The sequence below is a fragment of the Sinohyriopsis cumingii genome, chromosome 4 (genome assembly GCF_028554795.1).
Source record: "Sinohyriopsis cumingii isolate HCF-2022 chromosome 4, ASM2855479v2, whole genome shotgun sequence".
Taxonomy (NCBI): domain Eukaryota; kingdom Metazoa; phylum Mollusca; class Bivalvia; order Unionida; family Unionidae; genus Sinohyriopsis; species Sinohyriopsis cumingii.
In genome coordinates, this window is record NC_142964.1 from 81,646,744 (window position 1) to 81,669,740 (window position 22,997).

General features: G+C 34.5%; 1 protein-coding gene across 2 annotated transcripts; it reads left to right on the forward strand.

Annotated features, from left to right (window-relative positions):
- Positions 1-689: 689 nt before the first annotated feature.
- LOC149801543 (phosphomevalonate kinase-like) lies at positions 690-22,207 on the forward strand. Of its 2 annotated transcripts, none has more exons than XM_089955738.1 (4): positions 690-1,008; positions 10,535-10,598; positions 15,814-16,108; positions 18,027-22,207. In XM_089955738.1, the coding sequence occupies exons 1-4, from the start codon at positions 923-925 to the stop codon at positions 18,176-18,178; spliced, it is 597 nt and encodes a 198-aa protein (XP_089811864.1). In that variant the 5' UTR covers positions 690-922; the 3' UTR covers positions 18,179-22,207. The 2 variants fall into 2 exon arrangements, with proteins under 2 accessions (XP_089811864.1, XP_089811865.1); XM_089955739.1 differs by having other exon boundaries at positions 15,814-16,099.
- The last annotated feature ends 790 nt before the right edge of the window (positions 22,208-22,997 follow it).

Sequence of the window (22,997 nt, forward strand, 5' to 3'; positions counted from 1 at the left end):
GTTTTGTTTATTTCTGAATACAATGCAACATTAATCTCCGACCACCTGGGGTTGTGCAATTTTTACCATTATGGGGGCGTTGTACAGATATTATGAATTTCTACTTTCTTAGAAAGTAACATATGCAAGGAGAAATGATTTGCATTTGCAACATTTACAGTAGAGAAAATGTTGGCATACCTCTACGTTACCTTTATGTTCTGTGGTTAAATTTTCTTTGGGTATTATGGAAATTGTACACGACATAAGCACAGTTAACTATACTCCCATGTGGTCTAAAATCAGCCTTAATTAGTCTTTATCTTTAGAAATTATTAAAATAGGGAAAAATTAATTTTGTCAGATTAGAAAATACCAACTTTTGAAAGTGTAATGAATGAATTACAAAATAAGTTTTGTTAAAGTTACATCTGAAGTCCTGGAGGTGACAATGATGAAGCGGAGCTAGAATTTTCATAGATGCACATCTAAAGTAAGGCCAAGCTGTTTACTCTCCAACCCAAATTATACCCATCAACCATACACAACATAAAGGGAATTAAAGTTATTTTGACAGTATCTGAGATTATAACAATGTCTGTTTAATAGTTGGTATAAACAAGTGTGGAACATATGTACATATCATCCCACCCACCCCTATGCAAAATACGAAACTATAGATCGCCACCTAAGGGTCTGAACCTCAAGTTACGATGTGGCGAAGATCTGTCCCGGTAAAAATCGAAAGGAGAATATAATTTAACAATTCTATCCTATTCGTAAAAGAGTGTAGATATAGCAAGAGTTTAAACGATTAGAACTTAAATTAAATAATTATGAAAGAACAAACTAAAAATATTACCAATGCGCTGAATTTCAGTTAACTCGTACCAGTAAATAAACTACACATGCCATTGAGGTATTACAAGGTAAATTTTTCGTCATGTCTACATGTCCTTCTGCAGTCTTGGTTTTTAATGGAAAGAGGAAATCCGGGAAAGATTTCGTCTCAATTTCACTTCAGAAAAGGTTTGTTTATAATATTTTTATGCATATTTAATTATATTAACATAAACTGTATTTCTACTGTTGGTGGGGTCATATTTGTCACATAATTTCGAGAGTTACCAGTATTCGTTTAGCTGAGCAGAGGACATATCTTGTATTAAATATCCCGTATTCACAAAAATTCTCACACCCGTAGTCTCAGTTAAGAATGCACGTGCTAAGGAGTGGCTAATATTCGGAATAATGTTATCACTCCCTTCTAAAAGTTATGAAACCCTCTCATGGCATGCACACACTTTTCCACATCACTACTGTTTATTATTTTTATTATTTATACCATTTTCCCTTTAAAATTATTCCTATAGTTATTCAAACAGATAGGTGTCAGGGTCTTAATTAGTGGGTATTTACAGTGGATAACTGGATACAGACATGAGAAGCTTGAAGCCCTAGGCAGGATTAAGTTCAGAGTGAAACAATACAGTTAGCTTCTCTGTTTAGTGTTCACAGGCCTAGCAATTAGTATGGTGATCTAAGAAAACTTCTTAAGCAAATTTATAAATTAGTTCATTTACCTTATGGGAAAACAATAGATAATTAATGCCTGTTCAGTCATCTGTCATATGTACACTCTGAAACAAGTTTATGGACTGAATTCTCAGCAGTTTTAGTCATTGCCACAGATGTAAAATAATCCCAATCCTTTATCATCTGAAACCTATTTATATTCTGGCTTCACATCATTCACTTATACATGGGAAACTGTCCTTCCAGTGTCGTCATTGGTTGGAACAAAACTATACAAGTTACAGGGGTTGAGAGATTGGCTAATATAATCAAACATTCTACTCCCTGTGCTCTGCATAGTCTGATTTTCCTCTAACCCTTGCCACCCAATTTTGATATTTGGACATTTATGTTGGGGTGTAGGGTCAGAGTCCATTCCATATCGAAAAGTTGGAATTTGCAGACTTGTATAGTCATGTGACTCGGCATGCAAATGGCCAGATCCAGGTCTAATTTCAGCGATGATGTACTTTTCGTCTCGACATGACAAATGCTATGCTCACAATTTTTGAGAAAATAAATCATATTCCTATCAATTTCATGTAGGTATATCTTGATGAAAGGTTATTCAAGTTTGCTGGGCCAGCTAGTAAGCGGCCACCCCATGCCGACACCAAGTAGTGTCGGCGAATTCCAACTTTTCGATATGACATGGACTCTGACCCAACCCTCCAACATAAATATCCAAATATCAAAAATGGGGTGACAAGGGTCAGAGGAAACTTGGAATATGCTCTGCAGTGAAAGGAAGTCATAGTAATAAAACAAATATGTCAGTGTATAGTTTTTAACAAAAATCTGTCCTTTAGAGAATGACTCAGCAGTTCTTTTAAGGAACTTGCAATGAACCCACACATTTAAATGGTTTACTCCCAGACTGGGTTCAGGCAGTTTACATGTACACACACCTATAGAATTCTCATGGCAAGAGCATTACTAGGTCAATACCTTCGACCTCTTTCATCTGAAGTATTTGTACTATTCAGGCCTAAATACATGTTTATTCCTAGAAACTCTCAGTGTATGAATTATGCACTTTATTGTTGATCAGAAACCAAACACATCCAGTGGATATGAATTTTGTGGGAAATGCACTTTCATAAATTTCTATGAATGCAATAACAAGGAATTAAATGGATTTAAATGGACTTTGCAGATGTTTTTTTTATATATATTATAGAAATGATGTTTCTCTATGCAAATTTTTGATGGAATTACTGTTACGGATAAAACAGATTCAGCTGCTGAGTACATGTACACAACTATTCATGCTTATGTTGCAGATTTTATATACATACAAATAAATATTAAACAAGTAACAACTGTTCTAATTACTTGTATACTATGGAAAAAGTTGATTTTAATATGCATTGATTTAAGATTGTAACTGTGCCAATGAAGCATGTATTTTGGTACCTGGTTTGATTCCCTGCCCACCATTTGTTATGGTGCTTGAATCATTTTCTTTAGCTAACTGACTTGGTTGCTTATAGCACAGTTTGGTACAAAACATGGTCATGTTTATGGACCCTAACCATCATGTTTTTTGGGGTCACACTATTTATGTCAAATTGAATGACAGAACATTGTGCGACAAAGAATTCAAACAATGACAGAGTCATAACAATGTCTCTCAAAATCATATTTGAGATGTTTGTTCTTATTTTATAAACTGTTATCAGTAGTTTGAGAGATTATCGATAGAAAATGCAATTTTTCATTATATATCCTAATGACTTACAGCTGCTGTATCATTTTTTTGTTGTCACCTGCAGGGCTGAGCAAATTTTTTTTAACCACTAGTCCAGGACAAGTGGCTTCAGAAAATTCACTAGTCCCACCTTACTCTTCACTAGTCCCACCTTAATTTTCACTGGTCCCAAAATGGTAATCACTTGCAGAGATTTGATGAGACATGTGTACTTAATCCATAGAAAGAAAAAAAGAAAAAAAATAATATACAACATAATTATTTCTTTAAAGAATTAAATTTTTCAAAAACATTGGTTGTTATACATTTGGCTTCTTCAGGTTCATGTATATATGTTTTAGCTGATGGATTTGAAAATATGTCCATGTATATGTCTGCCACCTGCACCAGAACAAAGCCAGCAGTTGAAAGGTGTGTCAGGGTTAAAGTCCTCAAGCTCTGGTCCATTTGCAGAAATGTTCATTAGCATTTGTAAACTCTTTTGGTTTAAGAAATTCTTTAAAGAAGTCTTGATTAAGTTCATTGAACTAAATCCTTGTTCACACTCAGAAATAGCTACCGCACACTCAGTATCCGTCTTACGTTTTATCCCTCCATTTTCAAACAAATTTATAAGAGGTTAGTGTTAGGACTGGTCGGCCTGGTGTCAGGATAATGTGACTGGGTGGGACATCATGCTGCATGTCTGCGGCATGATGCCCCAGTGCTAGACATCACTATAAACTGCCACACTGCAGACATCGTAGCGATATGACTGAAAAATTGTTAAAGCTACGTTAAAAATAAAAATCACATCACTTCAAACAAATTTAACTTTGCTGAATCGCCATTATTACCTTCCTTGCGAAAATAATTTAGCAAACTCATTTTATCCACAGAGTAACTATCAGCTTGCTTGACAACTACTTCTAAAGTGATCATAACATCAGTTTTCTCTTTTAAATACGAACTGAAACAGCTCATTAATTAGCATAATTGTTTTGCTTCAAACACATTATCGCATGTGTAAGTTAATCATCTGTATAATCAATTATAAATTAAAGAATCATTACTGTCATTTAATCTGTTCATAAAGAAAACCAACACTGATGTCGGTAAAGTACCTTTCATTAATTTAATTACACTGACTCACTGGATTAAAATCATAGTGAGCCACTCGTTATGATCTAGATCAGTGTTTGTCAAACTTTTTTGTCTTGAGGCACACTAAATAGATCTAAAAATGTTCACAGCACACCTGAAAAGATTTTAAAAAATTTGTGGTGAAGAACTTATTTTTTACATATATATTTAATTTTAAATTTAATGTGAAGGATGTGCCTGCTTTCGAGAGCAAATCAGATCGAAGTGAGGCTCTAAAGTCAACAAAGAAGCGCGCATTTCATCGTCGATTTTAAGAAGTCTCTCTCTCGTTTTCGATTTGATTTCAGTCAATGCTGAAAATCCAAACTCACAAAACCATGAAGACACAAATGGCAGAATTACTTTGATTGCTTTTGGTCTGATTTGTTACGTCGTGTATTTATTATTTTAGCGTGGAAAATATGAGAACATTGTATAGCTGCCACCCTTAGCGGCCAAATGTAGCGGTCTGATTTGTTACGTTGTGTATTTATTTTTTTAGCGTGGAAAATTCGAGAACATTGTATAATGGGCTGTATGTATTTATTATTAGACTATTATTATAATTAGAGTGATCGAGTTCTCCCAAGATCTCACACAAGTCTCGCGTTACGAAAGGAACCAATGAATGACATACTGACAGAGATTGCGTTTTTATCTATGTTACTTTTTAACTTTTGCGACATTGATTTACCATTTAATTTTTCGATATGTTCAAGGTTTCAAAACGCTAGCAATTTTAAATATTTTTCAAAACTCCCACGGCACACCTGCAAATATCTCGCGGCACACTAGTGTGCCGTGGCACACAGTTTGAGAATCACTGATCTAGATTGAGTAAACTCATTGCAACAAAACCGCTTACAACACTGCTAATTGATCATACTGGCTTTCTTCTGTTTGTTTGACATGTTTTGATTTGCCGATAATTTGGTCGCTTAGCCCAATATGCAGTAAAGCAGTAACAGGATGTAAATGTATACACGAAGAGGGGTAGAATCAAGTATTCAGTAAGCCCAGAGGGCATGATTGGCCAAATAAAGGTAGATATAGTGATTAATAAACGAAAAATAAGGACTAGCCCGACTTTTTAAAAAGTACTTGTCCTAGACTAGAGACTTGGAAAATTTTACTTGTCCGACTTCAAAAATGACTAGTCCGGGACGTCGGGCTATGCAATTTGCTCAGCCCTGACCTGTAGAAAATATGATCTATCTATATTTGACAAAGCATAATAAAGGCACACAAAGCCAAAGTCATATTAGAGAGGTGTATTTATGTTGCAGTACGAGTTTGATGAATAAATCAACCAAACTAAAAGACTAGTGTTAAACATATGTCCTTTTAATTAATTGACTGCAAAGTAGATTCGAATATAAAAGCAGATCATATTATCTTGACAAAAGAAAAGATAAATCATTAGGATGTATATTAAAAAAATTGCATTTTCTTTCGATAATCAAACTAACAGTTTATAAAATCATAACAAATGTTTCAAATATGATTTTGTCAGACTTTGTTTTGACTTGATCATGGGTTGAATTTGAACTTTGTCCCAATTTTCAGTCATTTAATTTGGCATAATTATGTTGAAAACTACTCATTAAGTTTGGTTAATTTATTCATCAGTATCATCTACAATATAAATACACTTTAATATAAATACTTTGTATGACTGTGCTAGGCTTTGTGCAGTTCATCAGGCTTAGCAGTGTTTAGTAGGACCTTAATAAGAGACCAGGTTGGTAACTTGATAAATTACATTTTCACCCCCAGCCCTCGATTTTATAATGGTTTTGGCTCTGTGTTTACAGTGACAGTTTTGATTATTCAGGGTGTCATTTTATTGTGGAGAAAGTTTCCTTTTCACTCATATTTACGAGTTAGACATTTGAAATGGCAAATGTTATAGTAAATGTCATGCAGACCATGTAGTCGTTCAGAACTATTTCCGTAATGGGTGTCATTTTTTAGAATTTGATTACAGATACCTTCAAATGGCAATTTTTCACCTTATTTGGATCCTTATACATCCATATTCCATTGGAAGGTCATTGTTTACATGCCCAGAGAAATATGGCACAATCAGTGTTAAATTATGTGGACATTTTTTTTATGATGACAATATAAAGGTGTGATCCAGTACATACTGGATTGAATGTCAGTGCTGTGATGTTACAATGAAACAGTTGGGTTTTTTATGATAAATCTGACATCTTCAATTCTTCTTCAAAATACAGTACCAAATAATAATACCTTAGGAGAACTGCCACTACCTTGGAAATCCAGCCCTCCCAGGCTAAAAATTGTTAGCAAATAAACATTACAAGTTATCTGCCCACCTAGGCGACAGTTTGAGTGATCTCCCTTTGATACTGAGAGTGGTGCAAAATCCTGTGAAATTGTCAGTTACTACTTTGTTCATGCCGAGTAGCACACTCTACGGCATGTCTGTGACATGATGCCCCAGTGCTCGACATCACTATAAACTGGCACACTGCAGACATTGTTAAAGCTACGTTACAAATCCAAATCACACACACACACACACACACACACACACACACGCACATTCTGCACAGACAGAGAGGCCTCACAAACTCCATGCAAGCAGTTTGGAAGTTTTCTACCTCAAAGACAAGTTCAAATGAGTTTCATCTTCGAAGGGAAATATCCTCTGTAATTTTCCAACTTTTCTGTTCTTCTTTTTGCCAGTGACAAAGTTTCCTAACATCCTGTGTTATCACTTTGCCATTTTAACACAAATTAGGCTTCTTTGGTAAAATCCTGCACTGGTCGCTATGGCATCCCCTGACATTGCTATAACTACATAAGTAAGTGCATGTCTGGTGCGTGATATAGAAAACTCATTTAATATTACTGTATAATTTCTGCCCAATTCAGGATACACAGAGTTTAGTTTCTAAATTCTCTTAGCATCTAATTCTTAATCGTATATTTGATACTTACTGATTTTACTTGTAGAGAATGTCATTGGGCCTTTCCCTATAGGTAAAATTGTCTTAGAATGGATATTGTAGTGCCTACTTCATAATTATCAATAATGACACTTCATTTCCTCTTTCTGATGTGCAGGGTTTTGCATTTACATGTAATGTGGAGAACTCATTTATATTAGTGTATAGCTTCTGCTATGGTCATATAAGTACAGGTAAGTTTTCTCTACTTGGTTTACTCAGTAGTGTCCAGCCCATACATGTTGCTATAAGATTTTACATGTACAGGCAGTCAGAAAATTGGCCTTCTTATGGGTAAGCTGTTACTACAGTTAATCAATTAATTGCCTTTCACTTCATACAGGTAATCCCTATCATCAACACTCCAGTGATTCTACCTTTATAGGCAGTCAAATTGACCTTCCCACAGGTTATTTGTACTATGTTTATTTAGTGTCCACTTTCTAAATATTAATAACAATGCCCTAATTCTCTACCTGTTCAGGTGCCCTTTTACAGGTATTTATCACAGTGGGTAACTCACACAGATACTCACAAGTTCATAAAGCAGTGCACTCGTTACATGACATGTATATAGGGTCTGCTCTGTTGTGTCTTGTCATGGGTGAGACTAGTCTAACAACCACTCAATATGTGCAGGGGTCATGCTACCAGGTGAAGTGGACACTAAGTCACCTATAAAATGCAAACTTGCCTTTTGTTAGGTAAGGGAAAATGACTTATAGAGGTACATTGAACGATTGTACATTTTGTGATGTTCCATCACCTTAGCCAGGTTAACTCCAGTGTTATGTTATAGCTCAGAGTGAGTATTTGGTGTTATCAATTGCACTGACAAACTCTTGCACCTTCACATGGATGTGTTTTGATAGCTGATTGACCATTAACCCTTTCCTGAGTAAGTTAGCAACCATCTAACATGATACAGGAACCAAAACAATCTGAGTGTCTCCTCATCCTAATTACTCCACTCAAATGGGAAATCTTGGACGAACCTCATCAATCTCATAATTGGATTGCCAGGAATCGAGATATTCCCTCAACTGCATTAAGCAAATATGAAGGCAAGTGTTTCACCTTGACCTATAGCTACTAGACTCCACATTAGGATCTTATTAAATATACCCTTAAGAACAAACAATTCTCACAAGTGGTGGAAAATCTCTCAAGTGAGATGGCTTAGATCATGCCTCATTTTACCTTCAAAAGAGTGGCCTAGTGGTTAGAGCATCCACCTCAGATGCAGGAGGTCTTGGGTTCGATCCCAGGACAAGTCATACCAAAGACTTACAAAAATGGTACTTACAGCTGCCTCGCTAGGTGCTCAGCATTAAGAGGTTAGTGTTAGGACTGGTCAGCCTGGTGTTAGAATAATGTGACTGGGTGGGACATCATGCTACATGTATGTGACATGATGCCCCAGTGCTTGGCATCACTATAAGCTGCCACACAGCAGACATCATAGCGATATAACTGAACAATTGTTAAAGCTTCGTTAAAAATCGAAATCACACATTACACACACACAGAAATGGACCTAGAGTTGAGCCTTGTGGTACTCCATATCAAATTGTTCCAGGTACAGACAGAACATTATTTATATAAACATGTTGAGTTCTCTCACTTAAGTATGAAGTAAACCATCTAACTGCTGTCATCACATTGGTAAAATTTCAATTTCTTCAAAAGGATTTCATGGTCCACCATGTCAAAAGCTTTACTGATATCTACAAATACGGATCCTCTTATTCTACTTTGATCAATTAAAGTGCTTGAAGCCATTTATCAGTTAGGGAGATCAAGGCAGTCTCACATGAGTGTTTCTGTCTAAAGCCTGATTTATTAGGGTGTAACAGCAAGTGTTTGGTTAAATATGACATGAATGAGTCATGGACATGTTTTTGAATCAATTTTGACAAGTTTGGTAGTATTGAGATTGACTGGTAGTGACGAGCATCATCCTTAGAACCAGATTTGTGAATAGGTGTTACTTTTGCAGTTTTAAATTGATTATCATTGTTATGCTATCTAAAATAGAGGCAGAAGATTTAATGAGACATGGACCAATCTGATCAAGTCCTGTAGCTTTCTTGGTATCAAGTTCACAGACATTTTTTTTACAAGTTTTTTTTCATACTGGTGGGATAGAGAAACATACCTCCTTAGAGATTTTGCTGCTGCAGAACTTTTTCAGTTCATTAAAGTTGTTTTCTATCACTGGTTCTTTTAACTTTGTGGTAATGTTGGTGAAAAAAATCATTGAAAACATTTGCAGTGTCAGTGTTATCAGTAACTATGGTGTCATTTACTTGGGGGGGGGGGGGCACCAGACACATGCCCCCCCCACTTATCCCAAAATAGTTAAACTGTTATTATGTTAGTGTTTCCCCCAAAGGTATGTATGTATGTATGTATGTATGTATGTATGTATGTATGTATGTATGTATGTATGTTTTCTTTAGAAAAAGAATTTGGATCAAAATTTGTGTTGAAACTAAATTTTGATGGGGTATTTTTTGGACCCTAGTGTATTCTAAAGGGTTGTTCATTCGATACGGGGTTTGATCCTCTATATCGGAGTTCATTCCCTTGTTTGTTTAGGTGATCTTTGCCAGAGATCTCCTATGTCCCATGTATGCTATATGTGTCATTGCTATATAGTCTGTATGTAGGGATGGCAAAACTACGTCAAATGTATCCCACTTGTCAGTCTTCAAAACTTGGGCATTTCACCAGAAGATTTCTAGTTGGACCTGAGTGAAAATAATACCAGTCTGACATCCAAAATGGACATCATGGTGGTCATTTTGAAAATCATTATTGCTAGGCCACCTTAATGGATGACCATATTCACATTGGGTTTTCACCAAAAGACTTTTTGCAATGTCAAGGTTGGTTCTGAATGAAAATGGTACCATTTTTACATCCAGTATGATTTGAAAATGTTGTTGTTTCCAAACAGAGATGCTTTTAATGCTCTATAGTTCAAATAGAAATGTTCTATCAATCATTTGAGTCAGTCTTTTCAAGTGACTTTTGCTATGAACCACAAAATCCATGAAAATTTGTCCAAAAAAATGTGAAGTTTGTCAATTAATTTTTTTGATGATACTAGGTCTGATATATTCCCATTATACTGTATTTAAAATTTTCTTTTTCTCTCTAACAGGTTTGGAGAAGATAAGTGTGCTATATTGAGACTTTCAGGGCCACTAAAGAAGCAATATGCAAAGGTAGGTAGTAGTTTAATAGCAGTAATATCATACCTGCTACTGTTGCATTGATATATATATATATATATATATATATATATATATATATATATATATATATATATATATATATATATATATATATATATATATATATATATATTCTTGCATAATTTTGGAGACCTGTTTTCCATTTCATTTTAGGGTTTTGAGTACCGCACTAGCAAAGCAGTGCTTCATCATTTTCATCTCTCTCCATGTACCAGTGTTAGGGTAAATATTACCCACAGAAATTCTTGTTCAGGTTTGTTATTTCATATAGTTACTTTCAGCATTCAAGATTTCAAAGTGTCAGTAAATGTGGTAATAAAAAAAGGCTGCTTGGGACACATACACCTCACCTGATTAGAATGTGTTATTAGTCTGTGCTTTAAAAATAAGTAACAGAAAAGAGTGAAAGACAACAAGATTTGTAAAATTTAACAAATAATTTATTTCACTAGAATACAAGGTGAAAATGAGAAAAAAAAGAACTTAAGGTATTGCAAATTAAATCCCAAAATAGTCCAAGAATTACATACACAAGTTCTCGCAATTTGAAGTCCTGAATAATACTCATTACAAGTCCTAAAGAAATCCAAAACTGAAGGCGATGGCATGTCTGGTAAAGCTTACAGAGTGATGATGTGTCAACAGTCTTTTGTTGAATCGCAGTAATATAATTCCAGGTTTGAATTCAGTATAAATTCCAGTGATTGTATTTATCCAAGAATTTTATCAGAGCACTTTTGTATTTTCAGAGAAAATAATCTCTTGAATTCAATAATTTGAACAAAAAAGATTCCAGTCCAAAACTACTGGTCACAGCATATAATATACAACTTGAAAGTGCTAGATGTTAAAGCACAAATGATCCAAGTCCTCACAATTACAAGATTATATAGTTCTCTACTTGACCTCAAGTCACAACTAGCAAAATTTGAAGAAAAAAAACGTTACCTAGTGGAAAATAACTTTCTAGAATGATCCTGATGTTTGTTTACAAAATCAAAAACCATAACCTGGATTACTCTCAGGAAATTACAACACTTAGATCCAAATAAACATATTTGCTTCTTCTATTAATAATGATCCTGATATTAAGCCCATACACAGAGATAATAATTTAGCTATGTATTATATTTTTTAAAACACAAAAATGAAATTAAAAAAAGTCAATCAGGTCAAGCAGAAATAAATTCAGTTTTGGACAAGGTCTGGTCCAGCATCTAATGTTACAATTACAGTAGCATGTAATAAAATAAAACTTATTTTTAAACTAACAAACGATTAAATTAAATATACTTAACACTTCCCCTCATAAATAAAAAGAAAGATTTATGCAATAAAGCTTTCTTTTTGCTATTAGTCAAATATCCTTGGGTTTTATTTATATACATAAGATGAAATCTTAAGAATGGCACAAAGTGTACATGAAACAATATATTTCTATACACATGAAAGTGCATCTGCTATTAAATTGTCTTTTCCTTTGATGTGCCTGATGTCAGTTTTATACTCCTGCAACATCAAACTGCACCTTAGTAATCTCTGATTTTTGTTTTTCATCTTGATGAAAGTAAGAGGGATGTGATCACTAAACACAATAATCATAGAAGGAGCTGAACTAATGTAGACTTCAAACTGTTGTAATGCCATGATCAAAACCAAACATTCCTTCTTGATTGTGGAATAATTTCTGTAGTGTGTATTTAGTTTCTTAAAATAGTGATCTACACCATTTTTGTGTTCTTGAATCAATACTGCATCATCCCCAACATCACTTGCATCAACAGACAGTTTAGATGATTGACTAAAATTTGGAGCTGTAAGAACTGGTGCACTCGTATGATCTTTAACTTATCAAAAGGCTCCTGACATTTTTCAGACCAATGAAACTTGATTTTCTTGCTCAATAAATTTGTCAGGGGTTCAGCAGTTATGGAAAAACTGGAACAACATTTCTGATAGTATCCAGCCATACCCAGAAATTGCATCAGTTGCTTTAAACTGATAGGCACAGGGAATTCAGTGATAGCATTGACCTTAGCATCTATAGGTTTAACTTGTCCATGTCCCACAAAGGTTACACAAGCATTGCCAATAGATAAATTAGTTATCAGATTTACATCAGTGAGTCTGTCAAAGAATTTCTGAATTATTGCTAAATGATCTTTCCAGGTGTCATCGTAGATGATGACATCATTGATGTAAGCATCACATTTATCTAGACCAGAAGTAATCATGTTCATTAAACATCGAAAAGTACTAGGTGAACCTTTCATCCCAAACAGCATCACTTTATATTGATAAAGTCTATCTAGATTCATGAATGCTGAAATTTCCTTTGCCCTATCCATCAGTGGAAATTTGCCAAAATCCTTTCAGAAAGTCAAATTTGGTGACATACTTTGCAATCCAATTTTATCAATGCAGTCGTCAATTCTTGATAATGGGAATGAAACTGTTTTAGTCACATCTGTTCACTTTTTTATATAATCTGTGCACGTGTGGAAAGTATTATCTGGTTTTGAAATATACATGTACATGGTAAACTCTAGTCACTTTTACTGGGCTCTATGAAATCATTCTGCAGCAAATACTGAATTTCTTTTTTCAAACATTCCTGTTTGAGAGGGTTCATCCTGTATGGGTGTTGTTTCACAGGCGTGGAATTTACAGTTTCATTGTCATGGTAGATTTTATTTGTTCTTGTAGGAACATCTGGAAATAAGTGCTCATATTCAAGTAATAACTGTTTTAGTTCATTCTTTTCTTGTTGCTGCAGAGGTAAAGTTTCTGGTCCAGATTATTCATAATTTCTGAATTCCGAAGATTTGTTACTCCAAAGTCAGTAGATTCTGATTGCATTCCATTGTTTAAATCCTCACTGTGTACAACTAAATTAATTGTGTGACTAACCTATCTCTATCCTTTATTATCTTTACATCCCAGAAGTACTATTATTGTAATGGTAATCACTGCCATGTCACCTCTGTCTGCATGGGTTCGAGTCTCGGATTCAGCCAATGTGGGTATGTGAGAAAGCTTGCTAGTAGCTTCTCGTGGGTTGGTGGATCTTTCCGGGGGTTTCCTGGGTTTTTTCTCCACCATTAATACTGGCCACCATGTATAGCCTATTGTGTGCTGAAAATGGCATTAAACCCCACAACAACAACAACAAAAGAAAAAGAAGCAACAACCCTTAGATATTCCACACCTAATGGAATGTACATCTTATGTTTAAGATGAGGTCAGTACCTGTGAGTTTCAGTTAAAATTATTATTTAAAGAGTCAGAATACAAGTTTTTTTTATGGCTTTGCAGAAACTTTCATTTTTTAATGACCCAGAAAGTTTCATATAACATGTCTGGCATATATGACAAAGTCTGGAAATCTGCAATTAATGCATCAGATTAAATGTATTACTTGTTACAGCAATTTGGATTTTGAACAGTCAATTCACAGATACATTTTTGAGATAGTCCCCACATTTAACTGAAAAGGTAATACAGTTTCTGCTCTTCTGTTCCTTCCATCTTCTTACTGTACCGGTGGCCTAGTGGTTAGAGCATCCACCTGGATGCAGGAGGTTGCAGGATCGAACACTTGTCAAGTCCTACCAAAGACTTATTAAAAAAATGGTACTTACAGTTGCCTTGCTAGGTGCTCAGCATTAAGAGGTTAGTGTTAGGACTGGTTGGTGTCAGGATAATGTGACTGGATGGGACATCATGCTACATGTCTGCAACTTGATGCCCCAGTGCTTGACATCACTATAAACTGTCAAACTGCAGACATCGTAGCGAGATGACAGAAAAATTGTTAAAGCTACGTTAAAAATTGCAGAACACACACACACACACACTATAAACTGCCACACTACAGACATCATAGCAATATGACTGAAAGATTGTTAAAGCTATGTTAAAAATCCAAAACACACACACAGACACACACACACACACACACACTATAAACTGCCACACTGCAGACATCATAGCAATATGACTGAAAGATTGTTAAAGCTACATTAAAAATCCAAAACACACACACACACACACTATAAACTGCCACACTGCAGACATCATAGCAATATGGCTGAAAGATTGTTAAAGCTGTGTTAAAATCCAAAACATGAACACCATCCATCTTCAGCACTGAAGGAATATTTGTGGTTGTACTGAGTTTGAAGATGTACATGTACATGAAAAATAATACATAGGTTCTGTTTAATTTTATTCGGAATATTCAAACTATGTACTCAGGACACCTAAAATGTCATTTAATTAGAATTAGTTGAATGAGTTCACAGTGTTTTTGTTGCAGCTTGTTTGGGAGGTGGGTGGGGTTGTCTGTTAATACCAATCTGGATAAAGAAAAGAGGATGGATTTTAAACCATTATTAACTTCGCTGAATATTCTTTTCCTCTCTGAATACATTCAATGAAAAATCAAATTGGAAACTCTGGTATATATTTTAGTTTGAACTGGGGAAGACTCGGTTTTGTATGATCGAAAGTCTTGATGGCAAATGGCATTCATATAATCAATACTTTTCTATAACCTATTTTTCTCTGCCATCTCTCTAAGTAGTTTTTTACGTTTTTGATTTTGTTGAACCGAATTCACTTGTGTATTGGTTGGTTGTGCAGAGTTTAACACCACTATTCAGCACATCATAGGCTATACATGACAGGCAGAGTATTTCATGGAGGAAGAACCCAGGAATGACCGACCACCTGCTTTACACACTGAAAGCTATTGGCAAGATTTCTCACATACTCACATTGACTCGAACCCATGCAGACAGAAGTGGGATGTCAGTGATCTATGAAGAAAAGTGTCTCAGAGCACTCAGCCACCCAGGGCCCAAGAACCGACTTTAGTTAAATTAGTAGGAAGCGAGATATAGCATTCACTTTATGGTGATTTTGTTGTCATCAACAGTTTCTTATGGCTTTGATTAAAGATTTCATTTGCATGTAAGCCCCCTTGATATATATTCATCAGGCTCAGACAGTTCATTCTATGACATATTTGCTCACCTCTTGTACCTCAGGGTCAAATCGTAGTTATAGAAAACTTATGTTTTCAGTTAAAGTATTTTTTTCTTCATTTTCCCGTATTTCCTAAACATGACATGCAGGCCCAGGTTTTCTTGTTTTTATTTGTACTGTAACATTCTTTTATCAGGAACACAACTTAGACTTTGATAAGCTTCTAGATGCCTCAGAGTACAAGGAGAATTACAGGGCTGAAATGATTACATGGGGAGAGGAAAAGCGAAGAGCTGATCCAGGCTATTTTTGCCGCCTTGCAGTGTCAGAAGAAGGAAATAAACCCATCTGGATTATTAGTGATGCTAGGAGAAAATCTGATGTAGATTATTTCCAGAAAAACTATAGAAAAGTAACACAGACAGTGCGAATTGTGGCAGATGAGAATGTGAGGATAGAAAGAGGTTTTCAATTCACAAAAGGTGAGTTGTGTAAGTAATAGATTGCGTCAGTTTTCAGCTCATTTCCATTGCCACTTAATGTTTATCATCAGTTTTTACTCTTTACTGCTTTTAGAAATTCACTACACTTGATATATAGGTTACCTATGGATTGCCTATGTTGTAACCACATGTAAATAATTGTTAAGGCCTCTCCCAGGGTCCCTGGGAAGGAGTTAAGAGGTAAATTATACAACAATTGCAATTTCAATGATTTTTAATGTTTGTACCAAATGTACTGAAATAAACAATTTTAGCAGGAGGATGTTAAGTAATTCATTTGGGCTTATGATCTGTGGGTAATGATCAGTAAAGGGTGTTAGGAGAATATATAATAAATAAAAAGCATGGGAATTTGTCATGGAAGTTGCTGTACTATAGTATATGGAACTTGCCCAAACCAGTTGGATGTAAATATTAATTAATCCATTGCAACAAAGAAGTGCAGACTATCATTAGGAACTGGTAAAAGATATGTATTTACCTTACGTAAATCATACACTTCAACAAAGAAAATGGTTTTTATATTATATTTCTCATTCATTTGATATAAATTATGACCAAGGTTCATTGTTGGATGCACCATTTACTCCAGTGACACATTATTTTTCATCTATGGCATAAGAAAGTTCATGCCATAGCATCCACAGGATGCATAAAAAAGAACCATGCCAAAACAACATAAAAGATCATTATGGCTAATGTTGGACTAAATTGAGTGCATTCCATTCAGACTGAATGTACTGATTTCCAGGGAAGCACAACATGATTAATTTCATTGGCTGACAAATGTCATGCTGATTAGTGTGGACAGCAATCAGGAGCATGATTACTGATAGAAAATGTAATGAAAGGAAGATGAAATCTTAACCCTGGTAGTGCTCTGCTATTTTGCATGACCTTGAAACCATTGCTGATTTGTTTATAACTGCCCCATTTGTGTATGCTGAATTGTTTCAGAACAATAGACTTTTTGGGCCAAATCCATATAACAGCCTCAGAACTATTTTTTATAATCTGATTGCTGTGAAATTGTACAGAGTGATGTATATATGCATGCAGATTGCTGACATTAAAAATATCAGTGAAATTGATATGTGTTCATGGTTACCATAGCAACCAAATAGAGAAAAAGGGTGGAAAAGTAATTTTTGACAAGAAATCGAATAAAATGTTTACTTTTCCATCAAATATAGTCATTCAAATGTGTACATGGACAATTAATTTTTTTCTGCATATCATATCCTCACTTTTAGGCCTATGCTAGACAATTAAAACTTTACTTTCAAGCATATCTCTACATTTCATCATGTTACATTATTTAGATCATGCAATATTATGGATTGTTATTATTCACAAATGATCTCCATATAAAATATAATTCTGTTAATTTATTTATAGTTCATTGATAAGGAACCAATGCTAATCATATTGAAAATTGTAGATTTACTTTGGTTGCTATAGCAACCAAAAATAATGTTAGTGTTTGAAAGGTTTAAAAGACTTTTTAAAATAATATTGTGGGCAGAATCTTTTATCCAACAAAATACAGCATTCATTTTTCAGAGAACTCAGTGTTATCAAGTTGTTTTAATTATGAAGTTAAAATACTAATTATCATAACATAAAGAAAAAGGGTGGAAATGTTGAACAATTATAGTTCTCATGTTTTAGTGTACAGAGAATACTGTTTATGCATTGTAGTCACACTAATGGAAAACTAGTTTTCTCATTTAAAAATTGTTGAAAGGCAGATGTCTTACATTTTTATGTAAACACATCTATAAGCAATTACTGTTGCTTGCAATAATAAATTTGACAAATTCATCTCTATACATGTGACAGATGTAATACATGAAATGAGGTTAAATTGAAAGAGCCTGGACCACGTTGTTCTTTCTTCTTTAAGGTATTGATGATGCAGAATCTGAATGTGGACTGGACACAGGGATGGACTGGGACATCGTCATTTACAATAATGGAGACAACAAAGCCCTAGAGAACAAACTAGACCTCATTGTGGAGGACATCAACATGAAGCTTGCAGAAAATAAACTTTAATGATCTCATTTCTAGTTTTCCATATAATGTTACCCTTAAATTCTAGTCAGGGGTGGATAAATCCAGGTGTTCTTTTCTTGTCCAGAAATTTAAATTGTCATAAAACCTTTTGAAAACCTAATAATTTTGTCCAGATATTTTTTTTCATAACGTACAAAACGAGCGGTAACTTGTACCATGCTGCCACCAATGGTTTTATCCAATTCTGTTGATTGAAGTTATATGCAAATGTAGCTTTTCAGATTTTCTCATAGTCACCTGTGTTCAATTTGCAACCATACATTTTACAACATATTTGGTGCTGTTGTTTCTCATTTCACATTACTGCTTCATTTCTACATGACTTCGTGTATGTATATTTATTTTTATCTGTCTACTTTTTATTGTTGATTTGAAATCTGTCATTGTTGGAATGTGTTCATCAATATAGTTATTTTTAAACTTGTTTGAAATGCTTTTTTTGTAATGTAAATTTTTTGTTGAAATTTTGGAGAAATAACTTAGCATCCAAGAACTTTTAAGATGTCTGAATCAAATTTGACTACCATGTAGTCTGTTCACAAATATTTGACTGTCCAAATTATTTATTATTCCCATTCAGGGGTATTATTACATACAGTCTATACATTTGTGTATGTGTAATGTTCTCCTCCTTCGCCATTATAGCCGATATGTGAAACGGGCCTCATTGATAGTTCTATCAGTGTTGATTGTACCAACACTTTTACTATTTCTTATCTCACCTTAGTTGTGGGATGGGTGAAAGGGTTGGGACTGAGGGTGGAGGAGTAATTTTACATAAATTCTAAATACAGTATGTCCTGAGTTTTTGTTTTGCATGTATGAGAATTAGCTTGTGTAATCAATGGCCAAATTGTCAGTACAATTCAGACTGGAATTCTGGATTATACCACATGGGTTTAACCTAACCCCCAGCTTGGACTTATCCCCTTGGTCATAATGTAGAAACTATTGATATTGTCACCCAATAACCATATATATACACTTATTGGGCATGATTGGTTTTGGGGTATTTTTTTGCGGGTTTAATGCCATTTTTCAGCACATGTTAGGCTATACATGGTGACCAGTGTAAGTGGTGGAAAAAGAACCCAGCCCTGAGAAGAACCACCAACCCACAGAAAGCCCGTGGCAAGCTTTCTCACATACCCATGTTTGCCAAGCCTGGGAGTCAAACCCACACAGACAGAGTTGAGATGGCAGTGATCTGTAGAGACTAGTGCCTTAGACCAATCGGCCTCCTGGGGCCCATGTAGGGCATGAAATTATGAACGTATACATAAAGCTGATATTTATTTCAGGGTCTCTTCTTACCCAGGGACTTGGTCTCTAGGTAATAACTATGAAAATATTCAGATCCCCACCCTGTAACCAGTGTACATTTTTTGGGCATTATAAGACAAATATTTGCATGTAATTGACATTGTCCCCATAAGAGTAAGCCTCTGGGTCATAGCTTGAAAACTGTTGATATTTCCATCATACAATCATGTACTTACTAAAGTTCACATCCAAGTGACATTTGTCCTTGAGGCAGTTCATAGCCAAGAGGTTCAGACTTTAGGCTGTAAGTCAAAACTGGAAACACAGGGATGTGCTTCAGACATATTATTAATGTTTTAATTATATTGATACTCATAGAGAGTGGTGGTTGCAAATATAAGCCAAAAATTAGCGAAAGATTGAAATAGTTAATGAATTTATGATGGTTATGACACCCTTTTTTCTTGCCAGATGCAATTAGTAGTTAGTAAATTGTAGTATCCATACTTTCCCAGAAAAGTTTCAATAATATTGTGATACCCTTCACATGCCCATCTATCCATAATTCTTCTCTGTCCATCTTTCCACATTTCTGTCTGTCAGTCCATCTGTCCATCTATCCATATTTCTGTCTGTCCATCAATATGTATATCTACTCATATTTTCGTCCATCATAGCTTATCCAATTACAGCATGAGGTGCATCACTCCAGACTTCATAATATCTTTGCCTATATATGGACAAAGTGTGAGATATGGTATTACTTGTTTGTTTCTATATGCCTATGTAGGGACAAGGTGTTAGAGTATTATTTGTTGTATGCTTTCCCAGGGACTACAGAAAAATAGATTACAAGTACAAACTTTGTCATGTAGAAATTTTCAGTGGTAGGCATATTTTAATTACTTCAACCAGATTTGTATATTTTATAGCAAGATAGACAAAATACAAGAAAATTGATACAACCATTTGGTCAGAGCTTATGGATGTGTAGCAAGAGCTGTTGAATAGGTTTACATAACCAAAATCAGCCCAAAGCACCTCTGTCTTACCTCTGATGTGAGGTTATTACAAGTAACATTATTAACAAAAGTTCAGTTCAGCTTTTTATTTATCTTAAGTGATACATGTTTATCTATAATGGTTTTGTATGAATATAGATAAAGAAGGTATTCATAACAGTACACAAATATAATACAACTTTACAATAAAAAATTGGATGTGAAATGCAATCTGTTCAGAAAATTAGAGATATTACATCATTGAAAATACAAGAGGATTGGCTATGTTGAAAAAGCTTGCACCATGCATGGTGCTTGTAGAAAACATTGGATTGGCAGTGACATTTAAGTTGCTCAAACATATGGGACCATACTACAGTGTTGCGGGTCATTTTCATTTTTCCTTTGTTTTGTTTTTCATTATTTTATTCATGTAACAAATTTGTAGCAGATAAGTATACAGATATACCTGCATCAGATTTGAATATGTAAAACTTGTTTTCTATTATTTAAGAAATGCTGATTTAATTGAAATGTGTTAGTTCTAGACTAATAACATATCCCATTATAGAGGTTATGTATAGTGCTGCACACTTTCGTAAAAACAAAACGTATCCATAACTTTGTTTAGCGGTCTGCTGAAAGCTGACAAGACAGTTTTCTAGGATTTAAAATTCTGCTAATGAATCCATACTTTTTTAAAATATTGTTATGGTCTAGTGGTTAGAGCATCCGCCATGGAAGCAGGAGGTCATGGGTTCGAACCCAGGCTGAGTCATACCAAAGACTTACAAAAATGGTACTAACAGCTGCCTCGCTTGGCACTCAGCATTAAGAGGTTAGTGTTAGGACTGGTCGGCCTGGTGTCAGGATAATGTGACTGGGTGGGACATCGTCCTACATGTCTGCATCATGATGTCCCAGTGCTAGACATCACTATAAACTGCCACAGTGCAGACATCGTAGCAATATGACTGAAAAATCGTTAAAGCTACGTTAAAAATCTTAATCACACACACACACACAAATATTGTTGTCATGTTTTATTAAGTACTTTTTACCTTTATACTTGTAGAGTTTTCAATTTTGATTTAGAGTAAGACTATAAGATTAAGAAAATGTCTAATTTGATGATAAATTGATTTTTTTTTCTCCCCATGATTAGTATCTAAAGATGTCAGCTTTTGAGATGACTAATAATACAGCTTACATTTTGTTAAGTATGACATTGTTATATTTTAATTTGTGGCTTCAGTGTTCTGTCAACACATTTCTAGTTTTGTTTTCATTACAAAGAAATGTAGATCAAACTTTGCTATTTAATCACTGGGTAACAGTTACATTTCCTAATTTTACTCTTTATGAAATTTTTATTGCAGATTATATTAATTTATATTTTTTTAAACACAATTTTGTGGGATGTTTTACTTGAAAATATTGGCATTTATTATACTGTGTATGATATTATGTACCTGTCTTTATGTAAATCTCTTTTCATTTGTACGCACATTTACTTCCATGCTTAAAAACAGACAAATGCATTCATACAGAAAAAATGTTTGCACACATGGACATGTTTGTAATGAATTCTTCTCCTACATATGGGCACATACAAGTAATTCATTCCGTATAGACCATAATTGTAATGTTTGGCAAAATTACCATACATTCATGGTAAAATTGCCAAAATATGCTTTCATTCTATGTACATGACCAAAAGGAAACATTAAAATGATGAAAATGATATGCTGTACATCTTGGTTTTGAGAAAATCCCCTTATACCCACCATGAAATTTATGTGCAGCTGCAACAATAAAAGTTAAATGGTTGAACGTTCAGGCCTACTATTGAATACAATTTACCCATACTAAGCCTCTTCCAAAATGTTCTATTTTTTTTCATAGTCGTTATTTTCAGTCAATAAGCAACTTTTATTCTTTGAAATACTGTGATTCATATACCTCTACCTATAGGCTGGTAATATAGCTCATAAAGTGACCTAAAATAAAATTTTGCTTCCATAATATACATTCATACTACAAAAAGTTTAGTTGTCTGAGGTACTACCTTGAAGATATCAATGCATTTGATTTCAGTTTAGGAACCTGCTGTAATAATAAAAATTTTCCTCAAGGAATACAAGTTTTCCTTGGAAATGTCTTGATAGATGCTAAAAGATGTATTTTGGTTCCCATACAAATATGTAATGTATAGCAGAAGCTAAACGAATTTCAGTGTATATTGCAGTGGACTTTGACAAAGGGAGGTAATCAGAAATTATTACTTGGGTTCCTAGTTAGTATAAAATATTAAAAATTTTGGCATTTGTCAAATGATTATTACATATTATTGAATGTGGTTACACAGAGTAAGAAGCATTTGCCTTTTATCCTTTAGAGGGACATGCCTGGCAAATATTTGTATGAGTGCATGTACAATGATTGCCAGGTAAATTTTGGAACTCGTTTCTGATTCTTCAGACTTGAATTTTCACCACCTTTGAGAGACTAAGTGCTTCTGTTTGGTATTAATG